Below are 16,937 nucleotides of genomic sequence, written 5' to 3' on the forward strand. Positions count from 1 at the left end.
GCTTGTTTTCATTGCAGCCAGCTAATGAGATCCTACTTTGACAAATCACATAAACGCTATTAGAGAAATGAAATTTTTTATCTCACTCTTTATCATGAGTGGATTCAAGGTAAAGGCTCATATGGAGGTAATCTGGAGGGATAACTCTGAGGTAAAGCATACCTAGTCTTTATGAAACCCTTATCTGTTTACCTGCAGCCTTGTTTTGTTTCCCCAGCTCAAGGCTGTTAGCTGAGGTGACCTGTGCCATTTCAGTCCAATTACTTTCACTAGGCATGGGTGCAGGGAGGGTTGTTTTTTAGGCTAAAAGTGGTGGAGGCAGGCTGGGTTACTTCAATGTCCTTCCGCTTCTTTACAAGTGGAGTCGCTTTATTCTTCTCCCCGTGTCAAAGTGCTCAGACTGGACCCTGTTGACCTCCTCACTGGCAGCATTCATGAGGACAGAGTCACTACAAGAGGCACTCCAGCTTGTGTTTCATCCTCTTAACTTGCTGGTTTGGATGATGGGGACTGTAGACAGTGAGGGTTTGTCATGCTGTCTCATCTCACTTCAGCTTTTCGGTTTTGGAGGGCAGCCCACCCTGCTCTCTGCTTCTGGGTAGTTTTCTTCTTCAGCACTTGGATGTTCTCCTTTTTTATTGAAGCCCTTTGTGTGTTCCAAACCCCACGTTCCACTGTGAGAGCCTGCAAACCTGTGGTTTTTCCCTCTGTGCAGCTCTTTGTCACCTGGGTGTGCAGCCCCAGTGTTCCAGCTGGCTGCTCCTCACCTCAGTGTCCTTGCACAGCCAGGCCACACATCGCCTTGTCTCTCCAAAATCCCTCTCCTGTTTCTTTTGGCTGGAACAAACAACAAACTCCCCATCCAGAGCCAGTGAAAGGCAATGGAAAAATCCTCCTTGCGTCAAATGGACGCCTTCCTTTCCAAACTGAGAGCCCTTGGCAGACGTGGAGGAGCTGAGCTGTGCTGCTCAGCTGTGGCTCCCTGACAGCTCTTACTGCCATCACACCAGTGAGGCAGTGGGAAAGGGGAAAAACTTAACTGGTGTAGCTTGCTGGGGGGATCTGGATGAGCCAGCCTGTCCCCATCTCCTGGGACCCTTGCCAGCCCTCAGACCAGGGCACTTGGAGCTTCCAGAGTCCCTGCCATGCTCTGCCTCCACCTGCATGGGCTCCGACTGTCACCTGTTGTCCCCAGCACCTCCTGCTTGCCATCAAACCATCTCTGGGTGCATCTTTTCTTGGGGTATTGCCATGAAAAAGCCTTTATAAGCTCTATTAGACACAATCCTCAGCCTGGTTTGCCTCACGTGAAACCATTAAGATGCTGCTTGTCTCTTCTCATATCAGTTCAATGTTTTAATTGCATGAACTGGAAGCTGCTGCTCCAGTTCTTGGTGGGGGAACTTCACAAGGCTTTAATCATTTGCTAAAAAGCTTTCAGGCTGCATTACCATCTGATGGCTCTCTGTAATGGACAGCCTGTGAGTTGAGAAACCTTCAGAGAAGTAACTCAGTCTCTGCATCAGGCAGTCCAAAGCTGCCAGAGTTTTTCCTAGCGCAGGCAGGGAGCAGCTGAGCAAAGTGGAGCCCACTGGGATGCTGGCTGGAGCTTGGCAGCTGTGAGCAGCTCCTGCAGGGCTCTGTGCTGGCAGGAGGGGCTCAGAGCCTCGTGGTGGTCTCCTGGTCACCCCAAGTGCCAGCTTCTCCTCCTGGGCAGTGTCCAGTGGGGGTGGCTCAGCCTCCAGCTCCGCAGTGTCAGCTTTCCATGGTTTAGTGCAGAGGTGAGGGGTGATGCTCCCACCCCACCAAAGGGACACCAGGGGGGATAAAGGCTGCTGGATGATCTGCTGGCCCCAGTGGAGGCGCACAGCTGAGAGCTGGTGGTTCCCAGCCCAGAAGAGGTGGTGGGTGGGGAATGCCTGAGGGACTGGCCTGCTAAAGGCTGGAGGAGGGAAGACACCCCCGTGTTGGGAATCACTGCCCAGCAATGGGCACTGGGGTGGGCACACAGGAGCCCCCACAGCCCAGCTCACCCTGCCTGTCTGCCAGGCCCTGCCCACGGGTGGCTTTGGGGCTCCTGTGGGTTGAGCACCCCTTCCCAGGGCCATGTGCCCACCAGGGCTGGCCTGGTGCTCCCACCAGCACTCAGGGAAGGAGTTCTGTGCTTTGTATCAGAGGCACCGCTGTGCTGGGAACGTGACTGCAGGGAGGTGACAGCTAATTGCTGCAGCGAGTCAAGGACTGTTTAAGCAGCTAATTAATTCCTCCTAATCAGCCCTTGATCTGTTGAAAACTGTATGGCATTATCTCCTCTGCTGCAACACCTTGATAATTCCTGTCTGAATGGCCTTCACGGAGAACATATTTAAATAAACTCAATAGAGATTTCAGACAGATAGCAACTATAATTACCAGCTTGTACAAATTAAAACCGTGGTTTGTTCTGTTCTTTTCCTCCTGCCTTCGCTGCCCAGAGCTCCTGCTAATCATGTTCCTGCTGCCAGTGGCACGCAGGTCCCCGGGGCATTTTCTGCACATGCCTTTGGAAAGCCTGTGCCTGGTGCTGGGGTGAGCTGATGTGGCTGCTGCACATGGGCACATGCCAGCCTCAGGTGGTGTCATTCCCGTGCCAGGGGCTCAGTGCTGTCCTGGTGAGCTGCAGGAACAGCCCCACACACCCCATGGGGTGATCATGTGCGATCCTCCCCAGGAGCAATCCTGCAGTTTCCCTTCCTGTCTCTCCTAAGCTTTGCAACCTCCTGGAAACACAGAATTTTCCTCACCTAGAAGGGACTCGCTCAGCTAAAGTGATGGCAGGCTGTCAGAGTGGCCACAGTGTCCCCCTGGTGCTGTTGGTGCTCCCCTTTGGCACTGCTCTGTCTGCTCTGGGTGCTGCTGGCTGCAGTGGGGCTCGAGCCCTGAGTTAGGAGGGATAAGGTCAGGCCATACTCATTTCCTCCCCAGCCACCTGGGACAGCCAGCAGGGCTGGCTCCTCTGGCATTTGGCAAAGGCCAGCCAGCCCCAGTGCTTGCATTTCCAGCTCTGCTTCCCTGCCTGCTCTTGGGAGCACCACAACCAGGCCCCGGGTGCTCAGGTCTATCTTTGTCCTCCCTGTCTTTAGATAAATGTGGCATCTGTGAGCAGGGTTGTTTTCCAGCATCCAAGCAGTGACAGAGAGCAGAGAATGTCCTTATGCTTTAATGAGGGATTACAGGGAATCAGAAAGGGAAAAATGGATTTTTCGTAACAGGAGCAGGTCGATGCCTCTGGTCTCTGTGGGTGCAGTAAGGGTAATATCAGGTTTCCTGCTCTTTCAGCAGGTCAGGAGCCAGCTGGGGCATGTCTTTCCCAGTGGGAGATGCTCACATGGAGCCACCTAAGCCCAGAGTCGGGGATTCTCCTGCCTTGGCACCCCAGGGGAGAACTTATCCCATGGCTGGCCTAGGAGAGGTCAGACTGAAGGAGAAATTTATTCACTTGGAAGAAATTCCTTACTATAAGGATGGTGAGGCCCTGGCACAGATTGCCCAGAGAAGCTATGGCTGCCCCATCCCTGGGAGTGTCCAAGGCCAGGTTGGAGCAGCCTGGGATAGTGGAAGATGTCCCTGCCCATGGCAGGAGGTAGAATAATAGGAGTTTAAGGTCCCTTCCAACCCAAACCACTCAGTGGTTCTATGAAAATAAATTTGCTCAGGTCAGTTTTGTCTGAAGGTTTTTATTGAGTTGGGGCTGGATCACCTATATATATCCAGGGTTTGCCTTATGAACTTGCATCCTCTTGGGACTGGGGTTCAGATGTGCCCTGGAGAGCTCGTTGTTCTTCCTCTGGACTTCTCATGGAATTTCTGACTTATGGACCCCTCAGCAGGGTTCCTAACCCCATAGGATGGGGGAAAATCCTTCATGCTGTCAAATGCAGTGAGATGGGTATGTAAAGGGAGGACATCCTGTACACTGTCATCTTTTCTCCATCCCAGACTTGGACACTGAATATTTCCATGCCAACAGTTTCTCCAGGGCAAGGGCATCCTAAGAAATGTGCAGAGCCTCTCCCTGGGTGGATGATGGGATTTTGCAGAGACCCAGCCCCTCAATCCTGCTCCCTGGAGAGCTGGGAAGCAGACTTTCACCTCAATCCTCCTGTGCCTCAGTTTCCCATGATTTGAAAGGAGCTGCTAATCCATCCCAGGCTCCCAGGAGTGCCGCAAGGCTAAATTCACCAGTCACTGCACGTTTTTCTTTGGGTACCATGGCGATGGGGCAATGTGAGGACATAAAATGACTGATTTGCATTGAGATGCAAGGTGTCCCTTTGTCCTGAGCCTTTGGGCTATCTGGTTTCCTTGCCCATCTCTGGGGCGAGCCAGATATAGCAGTGGAGTCACATGAAACAGCACAAAGGCTCTAATTCAGAGCTGGGACTGAGCAATTAAAATGTAGCGTGTTCAGAAGGCAGCTTCCCTGGATGGCAGACAAAAAGAATCAATTTCCTTCAAACAAATACTAAATATTAATGAGAGGCCATGGTTTGCCATGCACATAGAGCTGGAAAGAGCATTTCCCGTTGATCGCTGCGGAGGCAGGTTCCTGAGATGAAATTGCTTTTTGAATGGTTATTTGTGGCCTTTCACGAGGTGGCTCGTGGTTTGCCTACCCAAAAAAAGGAGAAGGAAATGCAGAGCATTTCCATTTTCCATCGGGGCAGGCACTGGGGATGTGTGCCTGTGCTTTCATTTTTGTTTACGCACTTGCCCGAGTGGTTGGGGAAATGTCTTGGATCGGTTACGTAGAAATCAGCCCCAAATTTACGTCTAGAAGGAAGCAATTCCCTGGGAACATCAGCCAGCTGAGCCTGCCCCCAGAATGGCCTGCCAAAGGCAGAACATGGGACCCAAGAGCATCCCTGGCTTTGCAGCCACATCCGCTCCTTGATTTATTTCAATAACGAGCACTGGGGGAAACATTAAAAAAATTACTTGCAGCCCTCACCAAGTATCCTAAAGTGAAAGCAGAGTGCTGGGAGCTTTGGAAGAGGAATTTTTTCTATTGCGTTGACCCTTGGGTAAGTCAGGAAATTTTGTATTAACTCCATTTCCAAACTTGGAGCTGGAAGAAAAATAAGAATGCTCCTCTCTCTCCTTTAACAGGACACACAGCCCCTGACATGGGGCTTGCTCATGGTCAGCACAGTGCCCACCTTAGCTGGGAGGGCAAACAGCACACCAGGAATGGGTGCAGCCTCCCGGGAGACTGCTGATGTCAGCCCTGCTCTGTTCCACACACGGCTGTGGAAGATGCTGGAAGCATTTTGCATCCATCACACAGTAAATAATAACACATCAGCTCACGATTTTATAAAGCCATTAAGGCTGCTGCGTAGCTGTGGGTCGATTGAGTGCTAATATTAGCTCAAAATGACTAAAATTAGAAAATTAGAACCCAGCCAGAACTAATTAGTTGTTCAAGGAATAGAACCAGAACCGGAACTAATTAATTGTTACTGAAATATCGCCGCAGGGCCCGGTGGGTGCTGCCGCTTCCAGCCTCGCTCTGGCTCCCAGCTTTGCTTGGGATGGCTCCTGTGTGGGCTTGAAAAGGAGCCTGGGGTCCCATCTGAAGGCTGTGACAGCTAAATAAGAGTTGGCATCTCAGTCCCAGCTGTGTGATGCAGCACACACTGGGCTGTGCTGGGAGTGATCCCATCGCAGCCGTGGCAGCTGCTGCCTGAAGGGCTCGGGAGCACGGCCCCTCATCCCGGCATTGCTGCCCAGATGTGCCTTTCTAAAGGTGAGGGTAATTACAGTGACCGCCTCCCTGGCTCCCAGGAGCACACCAGCTCTTCCCTCTGATCCCAGGGGCTCTGCCTTCTCCTTCTCCTTCAGCTCTGCTGCCGCTGAGGTGCTCTTCAAAGCTCCCTGAGCAAGCCAGGAGCTGCCATCCATGCAAACGCTGCCAGAATAATTTCCAGGGAATTAGGAAGCTGGTACAGATAACTGGCATGCGGCTGCATTTTTCCATCTGTGACTCAAGTCACCTGTATGGTCACTTCTTTTTACTTTCCAAAGGTGGTAATGCACCTTATATTTCTTTTTCCACTCTCAGCACTCAAACAGCAGCTCCGATTTTAGCAGCAGCGTGACGCACGGTGTTTTAAATTCAATTTAGAATACAAACTATTTATACCAGCCAGAAAAAGGCAGTGAAGCAGCTCTCTCTGTCATGAGTGGATTTGTAATTTCAGAGCAATCATTGCATAACTAATTGAATCAGCTCTCAGCATGTGAAATCAGTGCCCCTGCTTATCAGAGGTTTTCATCGTTCCCCCCTCCTGAAGCCAGCAGTCCCCCTCCACCAGCAGCACTTTGTGCTTCTGCAACAGCCTGGGAAGAAAGCGAGACCTGCAAAGCTGCCTTTTTCTGCTCAAATTGAGCCAATAAATTACCAAATACATTCAGAGTAGATGAAGAGCTGGGTTGCAGGTGCCCCCGAAAGCTGCCCAGGCTCCATGCGAGGGAGTGAAGTGCATTTGAAGCTAATCAAGTGCCAGCCATGTCTGAGAAGCAAATTGGTGCCGAGATGTTCTGCTGACTCCCACTTCCTGCTTCATTGCCCAGGTGTGCTCTCTCTCCTTGGCTGGAATTTCGGGTCTGATGTCTGATCCAAACCTCCGGCTTGGTGCCTGAAAGTGGAGCCTGAGAGGGCGATAAATATAGCGGCAGCTTTCCCAGGGATGCAGGAAAGGTAGAGGATAAAGTAGCTGTAAGGGTTTTTATCAGCTGGGACTTCTGGGCCTGGATTTGGTGACTGGGATGGGTCTGGTTCTGCAGATTTTGGGAGCAGCCCCTAGGGTGAGAGGGCACTTGCTCATCTCTGGGGCGGTTTGGGAGGGGCCTATCAGCATCTGCAGAGCAGGGAGCTGAACATGGGAACCAGGGAAAAGTGTGCTGTGAAGGATGCTAACAGCTCCCCAGGGATGCTGTGTGTGGATGTGAGAGTCCTGAGCTGTCACCACCGGCTGGGGTGGTTGAGGAGGGCAGACTAAACCTGAATGACTACAATTGCTGAGTGCTAATGAAGGCTAAGCTGGTTAAAGTGGCAGCAGTTCCCTGGGCAAAGCTGGCAGATCTTGTCTTGGGGAAGTTTGAGGCAGAGCTTGCAAACTTTTCTGGATGTGCAGAGGGAGAACTTGTTCTTGGCAGGAACCCCTGAAACTGGTTGTGGGAGATGCCACAGCCCAGAAAATGAGAGCTGAGCATCCCTGTGGTGCATCCCCTACTCAGGGATCTGCTTTCCTTTCAGGAGAGCAATATTAGGATCCATGGTAGGGGCCTCTTGTTTTTGGTGGCCAGGGGACGGCCTTAGCAATGCTCTCAGCCTTGTTGGAGACATATCCAAGCCTTGTATTCCCTAAAACTGATGTGTAGGGTATTTTCTGGTTTGTTTTTTCTCCTTTTTTTTCAGCCTGTTGAGCCTGTTTGAGCCTCTTTTTTTTGGTGCTGCTGGCTGACCTCGTGTGCAAGGTCATGTGCAATGCAAGCAGGGTCTGGCCCAGGTGGGAGAAAGAGCTCCCATCCCCAGGCTTGATCCAGCCATGTCCCATCAGTGGCCTCCACTTGTTTCTTGCACAAAGCCACACAGACAAAGTGTTCTGAGCGCACGAGGCCAAGGCCGTGGGATTTGTGCTCCTGGGGCAGCGTGTTCCAGGCACCCCAACCACCCACTTTGTTTTCCCTTGTCTCTGCAGGTAGCCAGATGGGAGCACAAGACACGAGCACTCAGCCAAACCTTCGGCTCTCCCCGTGCTGCCTGTTACTGCCTGGGTGCTGTGATCCTGCTGCTGAACTGTGTGCGCAGCCACTGGTAAGGAGCTCACCCTGCTGCTACACAGAAATGCCCCTCTGGAGTGAGGGGGGAAAAGGGACATTTGCTCAGCAGTGTTAAATCCAACCCCAGTGTATCGCTTCTCCATGGTTGGATAAGTTCAGGCAGCAGCAGATTTATTTTATTCCAGGGTTTGTAATAAAGATGAGGGATGCAGCAGCAAGGCAAAGCCATCGGTTTCAGCGGTCGTTAAGTGTCCCAGGTTACCTTGCTCTGCTCCCTGGGGATGTTTCCTCTCTCCTGTGAGCAGCCCAGGTGGCAGGGCTGTTTACACAGGGTGGATCATATGTAACAGCAGAATTTTTTAATTTTCTTGTAAAAATCATAAACAAAATGAAAGCTGCTTTTAAGGAGCCGCAGTTTCCTGTGCAGAAGAGCAGGATTACCTGTGCACTTAACAATCATTCTCTTGAAACTCTTATCTGCTATCTCTAAACACTACCTGTGCTAGCTAATAGTATTGTATGACTGATACACCATTCTCCATGGGAATATGTCCTTTAACGTTCCCAGTGCAGCAGAGAGGTTTTACTGCAGAAGATTTCCTCAATGCCAGCAATTTATCTGTGATCTGCTTGGCTTTATCTCCACTGCTGTTAGGAGAGACCAACTCACTAAATTCCCAGGTTCAATTATACCAGGGTCACAGCTAATGGGTTGTTTAGTACTCTGGGTAATTTCTCAGGCGCAGAGTTCTCAGGTTGGAATTTGCACATGTATTTAAGAGCTCTGCTTTCCTGGAAATGACACCAGGACCTGCCCTTGCCCTTCTGTGTTTGTCCCAGCCACTGCTGATGGCAGAAACTGAAAGAAAGCTTGCAGTGAGCAAGGCTATAATCGAATGCAGAGGGCATGTGTGTGTGCTGCTGATGTCTTAGTGACACAGCAGGCTTGGATTTTGCTGGAGAATGTCTCAACAGCCTCTTGCACAAATTACATAGTCACTTGTTGTCTGGGAAGCAATGCAAAGCCTTGTCCTTGCCTTTAATTAAAAACACAGCTGGTGGAGGGACAATCTTCATTTCCAGTGGTCCTGCTGGCTCCTGGGTCAATGAGGCTCATGGGTCACAGCAAGGCACTGAGAGGGAACTGCTGGGGGAGCCAAAGTGGCCTCGTGTGTCCTGGCACTGTCACACTTTGCCCCTGCAGAGCCCTCAGAGCCCCACCAGGGCTGGCTCTGCTCTGTGTCATGAGTCTGTGGGGACTGTGGGACTCACTGGGTTTGGCTCAGCCCAGCATTTGGGCCCTGAAGGAAAAAGCAAGGTCAGTCCAGGGACTGCAAAAGCCCCCTCTGCACCTTGGATTTGAAGGAGAGGCTCTAGAAGATGGGGCAGCTCAGCCCCAGCAGAACACAGATGAGACAGTCCATCCTGATGGGCCAAAGTCTTTCAGGTTATTGCAATGGAAAGTTTATTTTGCTCAGATGTTTCCACGTGGTTGGGTCATTCCCTCCCCTTTCCTTGGTGCTGAGGTTGGCCTGAGTGATGGCTTGCAGGCTTTGGAGGCTCTTCTGGCAAGGCAAGCCCTTAACTGTGGGGGGATTGGGTGGTTCCAGGCTGATCATCAGAGCAGCAACTGCTGGAGTTACCCCAAAACACACCCAGAGCCTCACTGCCTCCATTCCCAGCTCAGTGAGCCCTCCAGGGCTGCCCAAGGCTTATTGCTACAGCCTGGGGAGCTTTTGCTGCTTGGCAAGGCTTCATCCTGCCCCTTAGCCTTGCAGGATGATACCAGCCAGGGCCAGCCCAGGCCTCCACTGACCAGAGGGGCTTCGTGTGACGCAGTCAATGTCATCTCAGTGACCAGTGATGCTGGGAGAGACATGTCTAACCTGCTCTTGCTGTTTTGCTTTTCCCTCTATTTTATTCTCTGAGCAGGTTTTCTGCTCCTCAGCCCCTTGGAGACCATCCCTTGGCATGGGCTGTGCCTGGCACGGTGGCCAGGGTGGCTTGTGCAGAGCATGAGGGCTGCTGATAGTGAGCAAAAAGGCAGCCTCAGGGGTCCCTCCACCTCCAGCACTGTGATCCAGCCTTTAAAACTCCTCTTTTCCTGCTCTGGGGACTTGTTACGTGGGTGGGGGCTGCCAGGGAGCGATGAGGAGCCCAGGGGATGTTTCTTTTGGTTTTAAAAGCCTCCTTCCTTTTTGCAGCTGAGTTTTTGAAAGGCTCCATGCTGGAGGCGGAGGAGAGGAGGGCAGAGCAGACAGAACCTTGGGGGTGGGTTGGCATTTTAGCTGACAGCACCTGGGAGCCAGGATGTGTTTCTGCATCACCACCCACCCCACGTGGGGTCTGTGCTGGGCTCCTTCCTCAGCACAGCACCCTGAGGCTCTTGTGCCAGCTTGGCTCCAAAAGGATGCTTTGTGTGTAAGAAAGGGATGTCTTTGTGCTCAATTAAGCAATTAGATGCTTCCCAGCTCTCAGCTTCATTATCAGCCTTGGCTTGCAATCCAAACTGACCTGTGACCAGAGGGGACCTGCTTAGTCAAGTGCACAAGACAAGCATCCTTAATTGCTTTGCTGCAATGATTATTTTCATTACTACAGTTTCTTTCTGCAAGAAGCAAGGAACTTCCATCACCGAGGTTTTAATCTGTGAAAACAACTCCTGAACTTTTGAACTGTGTGCAGTTTGTGGCTGTTATCTGTGTGACATGGGACGTGACAACCTTCACCGTCCTCCAAACTCACATCCACTGTCTCTCTCTCCTCCCTCACCACGTTGTTTGTATCTTTCCCTGCATCAGTTTATTCACAATTAGCCACTGGCACTGCCTCCAAACCTCCCTGCACTGCCTTTGGCACACCCTGGCACACTCCCCACCCTTGGGCAGGTGCACTGGGAGGTTCTGAGCCGCCCTCCTGAAGGGTCTCAGGATGTTTGCCTGAGCTTAAAGGCAGCACCCACGTGCACACCTTGACTGGGGGGCTGCAGGTGTTGGGGTGTCTCAGTGTGAGTCCCACAGAGGCTGTGCCAGCCAGTGCCACTGGCAGCAAGTCCTGCATTGATGCCACACTCTGGATGTTGACTCCTGTGTGGATTTCTCACTTGGACCTGATGCTTCCAAGAAAATACATCTGCCCTGGGACGGGATTTTGCACAGAAAAGGGGTTATTTGTCATTGCCAGGTAGTGCCTCTCACCTTATTCTCAATCCTGTTTAATTTTGTGAGCTGGCACCTGCATGAGTGTGCTGTAAATGGCATTGATCCCAGAACCACAGGGCCCTGTGTGCAGAAGTGACCAAGGTTGATGATGGGAATTGAGCGTGGCCTGACAGAGCTGGTGCCCCCCTCTGAGCCACAGTGCCAGAAATATCTGATACCTGTTCAGGAAATGCCCCAGGGAACCAACAGCACCTCCTGCCCACGGCATCCAGATGAGGAAACCTCACAGCTCAGATGTAAGGCAGGGGGAGAAGCTGCCACAGCCCCCAGCTGACCTAAATAACACACACACCCCAGTGCTGTCAGAAAAGCAAAGTCATTATTGGCAGAAGAAGCTGTGAGGATGATGACCGGGCTGACAATTGCCAGTGGTATCGGCAGGACGATTTCAGTGTTGTTGAGGCTGCTGTTTTCTAATGAACAAGATCTTTTGTTGCAGCTTGTGCTGCTGGGCACCACTGGGTAATTTTTATCCCCGTTGCCTCCTTTAGCCAGGAAGAACAAAACCTCCAGCATGGGGGACAGACCAATGCCCCACATGGTGACTGTGGCACCTTGCAGTGGTGGCTGTTGTCACCAAAACCCTGGTTGCCTGTTCCACTGCTGCTTTCTTGCTGCCTGCTGACCCCTGGCCCAATTCTGCTCCAATTGTGCTTCTCAGCCCCAGTTTGCAGGCTGGTTTTTGGGATCAGTCAGGGAGCACTGCTGGGCTGCTCCCTGCAGCGACCCAGTTTGCTGGACGAGGTCTTTGTCCTCCTCTGGAGGAGAGGGATGACAAAATGCACTTGGTGGGGGCCACTGGGAGATGTCCCCAACAAGACCTAGAAACCTCAGCTTCTCTTTTAGTACAGTGTTTCTGTGTTTTCTTCCTGCTCCACGTGGCCTTTGGGGATGTGTTTAGGACTTGTTGAGTTTTCTGGTTGAATAAATCAGCACCTGCTGTGCAAACCTGGCTGCACATCCTGTCCGTGTCCCAGCCTGAGGATCTGCTGCCCCTTTCCCTCACTCCCACTTTCTTCCTGTGAACCCACTGGTGTGACATATCCATCCCCACAGTGCAGAGCCACTTTGAGTGGTTTTCCAGTTCATGTGGTATATTATGTGGCAGACAGAAAGAGGAGAGATTCAGACTACATATAAGGAAGAATTTTTTATGAGGAAATGTTTTATGAGGATACACAGGGTGCCCAGAGGAGCTGTGGCTTCCCCATCCCTGGAAGTGTCCAAGGCCAGGTTAGAAGGGTCTTGGAGCACCCTGGGATAGTGGGAGGTGTCCCTGTCCATGGCAGGGGTTTGGAACTGGATGGACTTTAAGGTCCCTTCCAATCCAAACCATCCTGGGATTCCCACAGAGCGCTGCTAAGACTTCTGAGTGTCTGAGCAAGCACCCCTCTGTTTTTAGGAAGGGTGGGCAGAACAATTCCCACTGCCTTGGCTACTCCTATCCTGCCAGGAATTAGCCAAATCTGCCACTTTGGCCAGAGCAGAGTTGAAGGATTTGGGCTTTTCCCAGCTGGTGCAGAATGTGTGCCTCTGGCATCGTGCTTCAAACTGGAAAATGTGGGGAGATGTCAGGGGAAGCCCCATTCCCTTTGCAGAAGCTGAGGGTGTCTTCCAAGCCCTGCCATGGGGACAGGCATCCTCATGACAGCAGCCAGGGATGTGACCAAAGTAGGTCTCAGCCTCGCCACCCTCCCCTGTGCTGGAGGAGGGGTGGATGCTCCTCACCATGGCAATGGCTCAGCTCAGCACAGAATGCAGTTCCAGGTACTGGGACAAAGCCTGGCTCTAATTGATGTCCTCTTGGATGCTGAGCTGCGCTGCTGCCTTGTCCTGAGCCTGAAATAAATGTTGTCACCAACGTGACAACAGAGGCACGTGAAGGAAGGGACTGGTTTCATGACAGACTGAAATATGTCATATTTCAGGAGACCAGCTCCCTAGCAAGGGAAATGCCCCAAAACCTTGTCCTTCCCTGCCAGGGAGGCTCCCTCACCATGGTGGATGCTGCAATAATTGATGGCTCCGTGCTGCTTGTCACGGCCCAGCGTCATAAATGCTTAAAAGGTTTATTTACCAATTCTGAAAACTCCTGAGCACATCATGTTTAATGCAAATACAGAGTGTGTTTAGGAAGATATAAACCATTCCTAGAGGGAAAGGCAGTCCATTATCTCCGTGCAAACACCTCCCTCCCTAGCTGTAAGCCAGACAGCAGGGAACTGAGCAAGACATGCTGATGAGAATAACTAATGCAGGCCTATCCGACCATGGAAAGGAAGGATGGGATCATCTGGAGCAGGAGAGACAGCTTTGCCAAAACAAACCAAGCCATGTGGTGGTTGCAAAGCTTACAGTGCTGATTCCCACCCAACCAGTTTGTGTTCTTGGAGCCACCTTTGTTCAATGTTCTGAGACCGAGTCAGGTCATCAGCATGGGACAGAGGAGCCCCAAGGATGTGAGAGGGTGTGGATCCAGCTCATCCAGAGCAAGAAGCAGGCTCTGAGGGCTTTGCTCTTGCTGTACCTCTTTCTGCTTTGCCATCTCTTTGCCAATGCCTGGGATCCAGGTGTGTTCCCAGCACAGCCTTGCTGTCCCAGGTTTGCCTCCCTGAGGATCAGCAAACTGCTGTAAAATCCTTCCTGGTGCTGGTGCCCTCTGGATAGGTCCTGGCCAGATGTGGAGCCAAACCCTCATGCTGTGAAAGGCACATCCTCTTCCGTGTGAGGAAAGAGCTGCAGAGCATCCCCAGGGACGTCAGGGTGTGTTTTGAGTGCACAGCCAGGCCAGGATTCCTGGGGCAGAAGGGCACATCCCTTCAGGGGCATCGCTTTCCTCCCAAACCCAGGCAGTGCTGGTAGCAGGGACATGGGTTTTTTGGCTTCCTCCTGGAGGAGACTTGTGTCATTTAAAAATAACCACCACGGAGATGATGCAAAGGGTTCTGCAGCTGCTGCTGCTTCCCTGCACAGCCAGATTTGCGTCTTCCCATCGGAAATGATTTTAAGCTAAGGCAGTGTGAGCCTGGTGAGCACAGGGAGCTGTGCTGGGCCCTGGAGGAGGGCCAGCCCTGGGGACTGTGTCTACATTGCCTGGGGCCACGCTGTTGTTCCTCTGTCTGTGCTTGGCTCCTGGGAAAAGGAATTTCCCTGTAATTTCCAGAGTGTAAATCACCCAGATGCTGTGGTTTTGCTCACTTCTAAGTGTATTACATTTATTCCATGTTTTGTTTCCTTGCTCCAATCCAAACTGATGATTGAATGTCTTGTTCTGGGGTCCTAAAAACTCCTCCACAATAGAAAGCCTAGTGGGAGCAAGCTCAAAGTGAACAAAGGATATCATCCAGGTTCCTAAACCACAGAGTTAAGTATTATCCTGGGCTTGTTTGGTGCATGAACTTGCCATCAATCCTTTGAAAGATGTGGTTCCAGCTGCCTGGCCTTCAGCCATGCAGGCAGGACTGTCTCTCTTGGCTTTTATTTGGGCAACAGGGAAAATCCAGAGGTTTGCAGGGCTTAGGGAAGATGGACACCAGGGAAAAAAAGCTATCCCAAGCCCTGCAGGTAGCATTATGGAAGCACTTTCCAGCTGAGCAGCCCGGGACTGTGGGCAGGAATAACTCCTGGCCCTGACAGACAGTGGTGGCCAGAGGTGCAGCAGAGCTGTTATTCCACTTGAATTTTAGCCTCCAGGGTACTCATTAAAAAAAGGCTCAAAGTTTCCTATCTCATGTGTCAACAACATGTGGAGAAACACTGTGTAAAGCTCTGTGGGTCTGTTACCTCCTCTCGTGTTATTAATGGTGTTTTTTAATCACAGCATTGTCTCTTTTGTCATCGCGCGTTCGTGTGGGAGCCGTGTGCCATGCTGAGCCTGCCAAGCCCTGCCCTGGGCAGAGCTCAGGGGGCTGAAGGGAGGGCTCACCATTATTCCAATCATAAATTGAGTATTTGGAAGGCCAGGCCCAGAATGCCTGCCCCAGCCTGGGAGGGAGGAGCTGTGCTCGCACTCGAGAACACCTCGTCTCTCGTATTTTCCTTGTGCTGTTCCAATCCTCCCCCTGGCTGTCAGGCTCCAGCCGTGAATCACTCCTGGGCACGTGGCTAACACATGAAAGCTGCAAAATATTTTGATGGAGGGGAACGGGGGTGGGAACACGAGATAATCCAGCCAATTGTTCCCAACCCTTCCAGCCCTTGCAGCCTCCAGCATTTGCAAGCGCGTCTGTCCCAGAGCTCTCAGTCAGGATGAAAACTGGGATTTGGTGAATAAGGCAAAGCATTTGATATCACAAGTCAGTGGGACTGGTATTTCCAGGTGTGAGCAAGGGTTGTGAGTAGAAATAGCTGCCCCAGATCAAGCCCTGGCTCCTCAGAGTCTTCAGCTGATTGCTTCTCCCATTGGGAGGTTGAGTAGGAAAAAGGCATCTGAAGAGGGACCTCCTCAGCAGCTTCCCAAAGCTTCACATCTCCCAGGGAGACCTGAGTGTTGTTAATTATGAATTGCTGCTTTTAACAGCCCTTGTTGTCTCCCCAACAGCTTCACAGAAGCCATGAAGAGCCAGCCAAAGCTGGAGGGCTGGGACTGCCACTGGACCTACTACTCAGGCTTGGCCATCTCAGCTGTAGGGACCTTGTTTGTCATCTCCAGCTTCTTAGCACTGGGATTCACTGGGACCTTCCTAGGTAAGCACTGAAAATCCAGCAGCTTTACCAGAAAGTGCATTTAATCCTTGCAGGGATCTCCTGCTAGGGCAGAGTCCTGGAGGACTTTCCTTGTCCTTGTTAGATTTGTCATTATGATACCAAAGCAGGACCCAACCCTGCTGTTACCACAGAGGGGATGGCACTGTGGTTCTATACAGCAAATCCCATCATCTCCAGCATCAAACCTGGAGGTTTGGAGCACAGCTGCTCATCTGCCAGCCCAAACACCCTCCAGAAAGGGACCCCAAATTCATGACCTCACAAGTGGCACTGGCATAGTGTGTGTGAGCTGTCCAGCAGCCCTGCTCCAAGCACCCACCTGCTCATCACACGTGCTGGAGCAGGATGTTGTTTGCTCTCCCCTCTGCAATAAACCTGATGTTCGTTGACAGATCCTTTTATCTCCCGCTTTATGGCAGAAGGCATTTTCCACTGTGCCTGCTTTCACATTTAGAGCGTAATTCTGTTAGCATTGTTGACTTTGAAAACATGCCAGTATGTGTGGAATTCATAAAAATAAAGTAGAGACAGGAACAATAAATATCCAAGGAAAGGGGCAGCTCCTGCTGGCTGAAATAATCACAGCCCCAGCTTTGACACCTCATTTAGGCTGTGCTTTTGCAAGTGCTTTACAAACCAAATTCAATTAGCTCCTGTGGCGTCGCTAGGAAGAAGAGAGGGATGTAATAAGCCTTCCTGGTTTCAAGTGGAGTTGCAAAGAAATGTGTTGAGTTGGCCAAAATCCTGCTGCCAGAAATAGAGCTCAGCACTCCTAAACATCTGCCCTCACCCTCTGTGTGCAGCCTCACTCCTGGCCCCCTGTCACACCCCTGTCCCTCAGCATCCTCCAAAATGCCCAGCAGCCCCTGAAGTGATGCTGTGCCTCTGGAGACATGTCCAGAAGGGCCAGGCACAGGAGTACCCATCAGCAAGAGCTGCTTGAATGCTCCTGAAGTTCAGCCAGATCTGGAGTTGTTTACGTAAAGCCTGATTCATCCCACCAGGAGGATCCACTGGCCTTGAACCGCTGGGAAAAAGCAAACAAGTGAGTCAGGCTCGGCGTAAGAGGTGAGAGGGCCCTGGCCCTCAGATCTGTATCCCTGAGGCAGGGCAGAGATGGGTGCTTGGGGTCCATAAAAGGCATTTCTGCTCCATCCTCCCTGCCCTGGACTGGCACAGCAA

The 16,937-nt window shown here is 51.6% G+C and overlaps 1 protein-coding gene across 2 annotated transcripts in view; it reads left to right on the forward strand.

Annotated features, from left to right (window-relative positions):
• PEMT (phosphatidylethanolamine N-methyltransferase) overlaps positions 1 to 16,937 on the forward strand; it is a 42,159-nt gene that overhangs the window by 15,022 nt on the left and 10,200 nt on the right. For both annotated transcript variants that reach the window (XM_071443848.1, XM_071443847.1), the window contains exons 3-4: positions 7,746 to 7,861; positions 15,589 to 15,734. In XM_071443848.1, the coding sequence (XP_071299949.1) occupies positions 7,746 to 7,861; positions 15,589 to 15,734 (262 nt within the window). The remainder of the gene's footprint in view (positions 1 to 7,745; positions 7,862 to 15,588; positions 15,735 to 16,937) is intronic.

Source organism: Agelaius tricolor, unplaced genomic scaffold (genome assembly GCF_023055355.1).
Source record: "Agelaius tricolor isolate 1412-34295 unplaced genomic scaffold, bAgeTri1.0.p SCAF_19, whole genome shotgun sequence".
Classification (NCBI taxonomy): Eukaryota; Metazoa; Chordata; class Aves; order Passeriformes; family Icteridae; genus Agelaius; species Agelaius tricolor.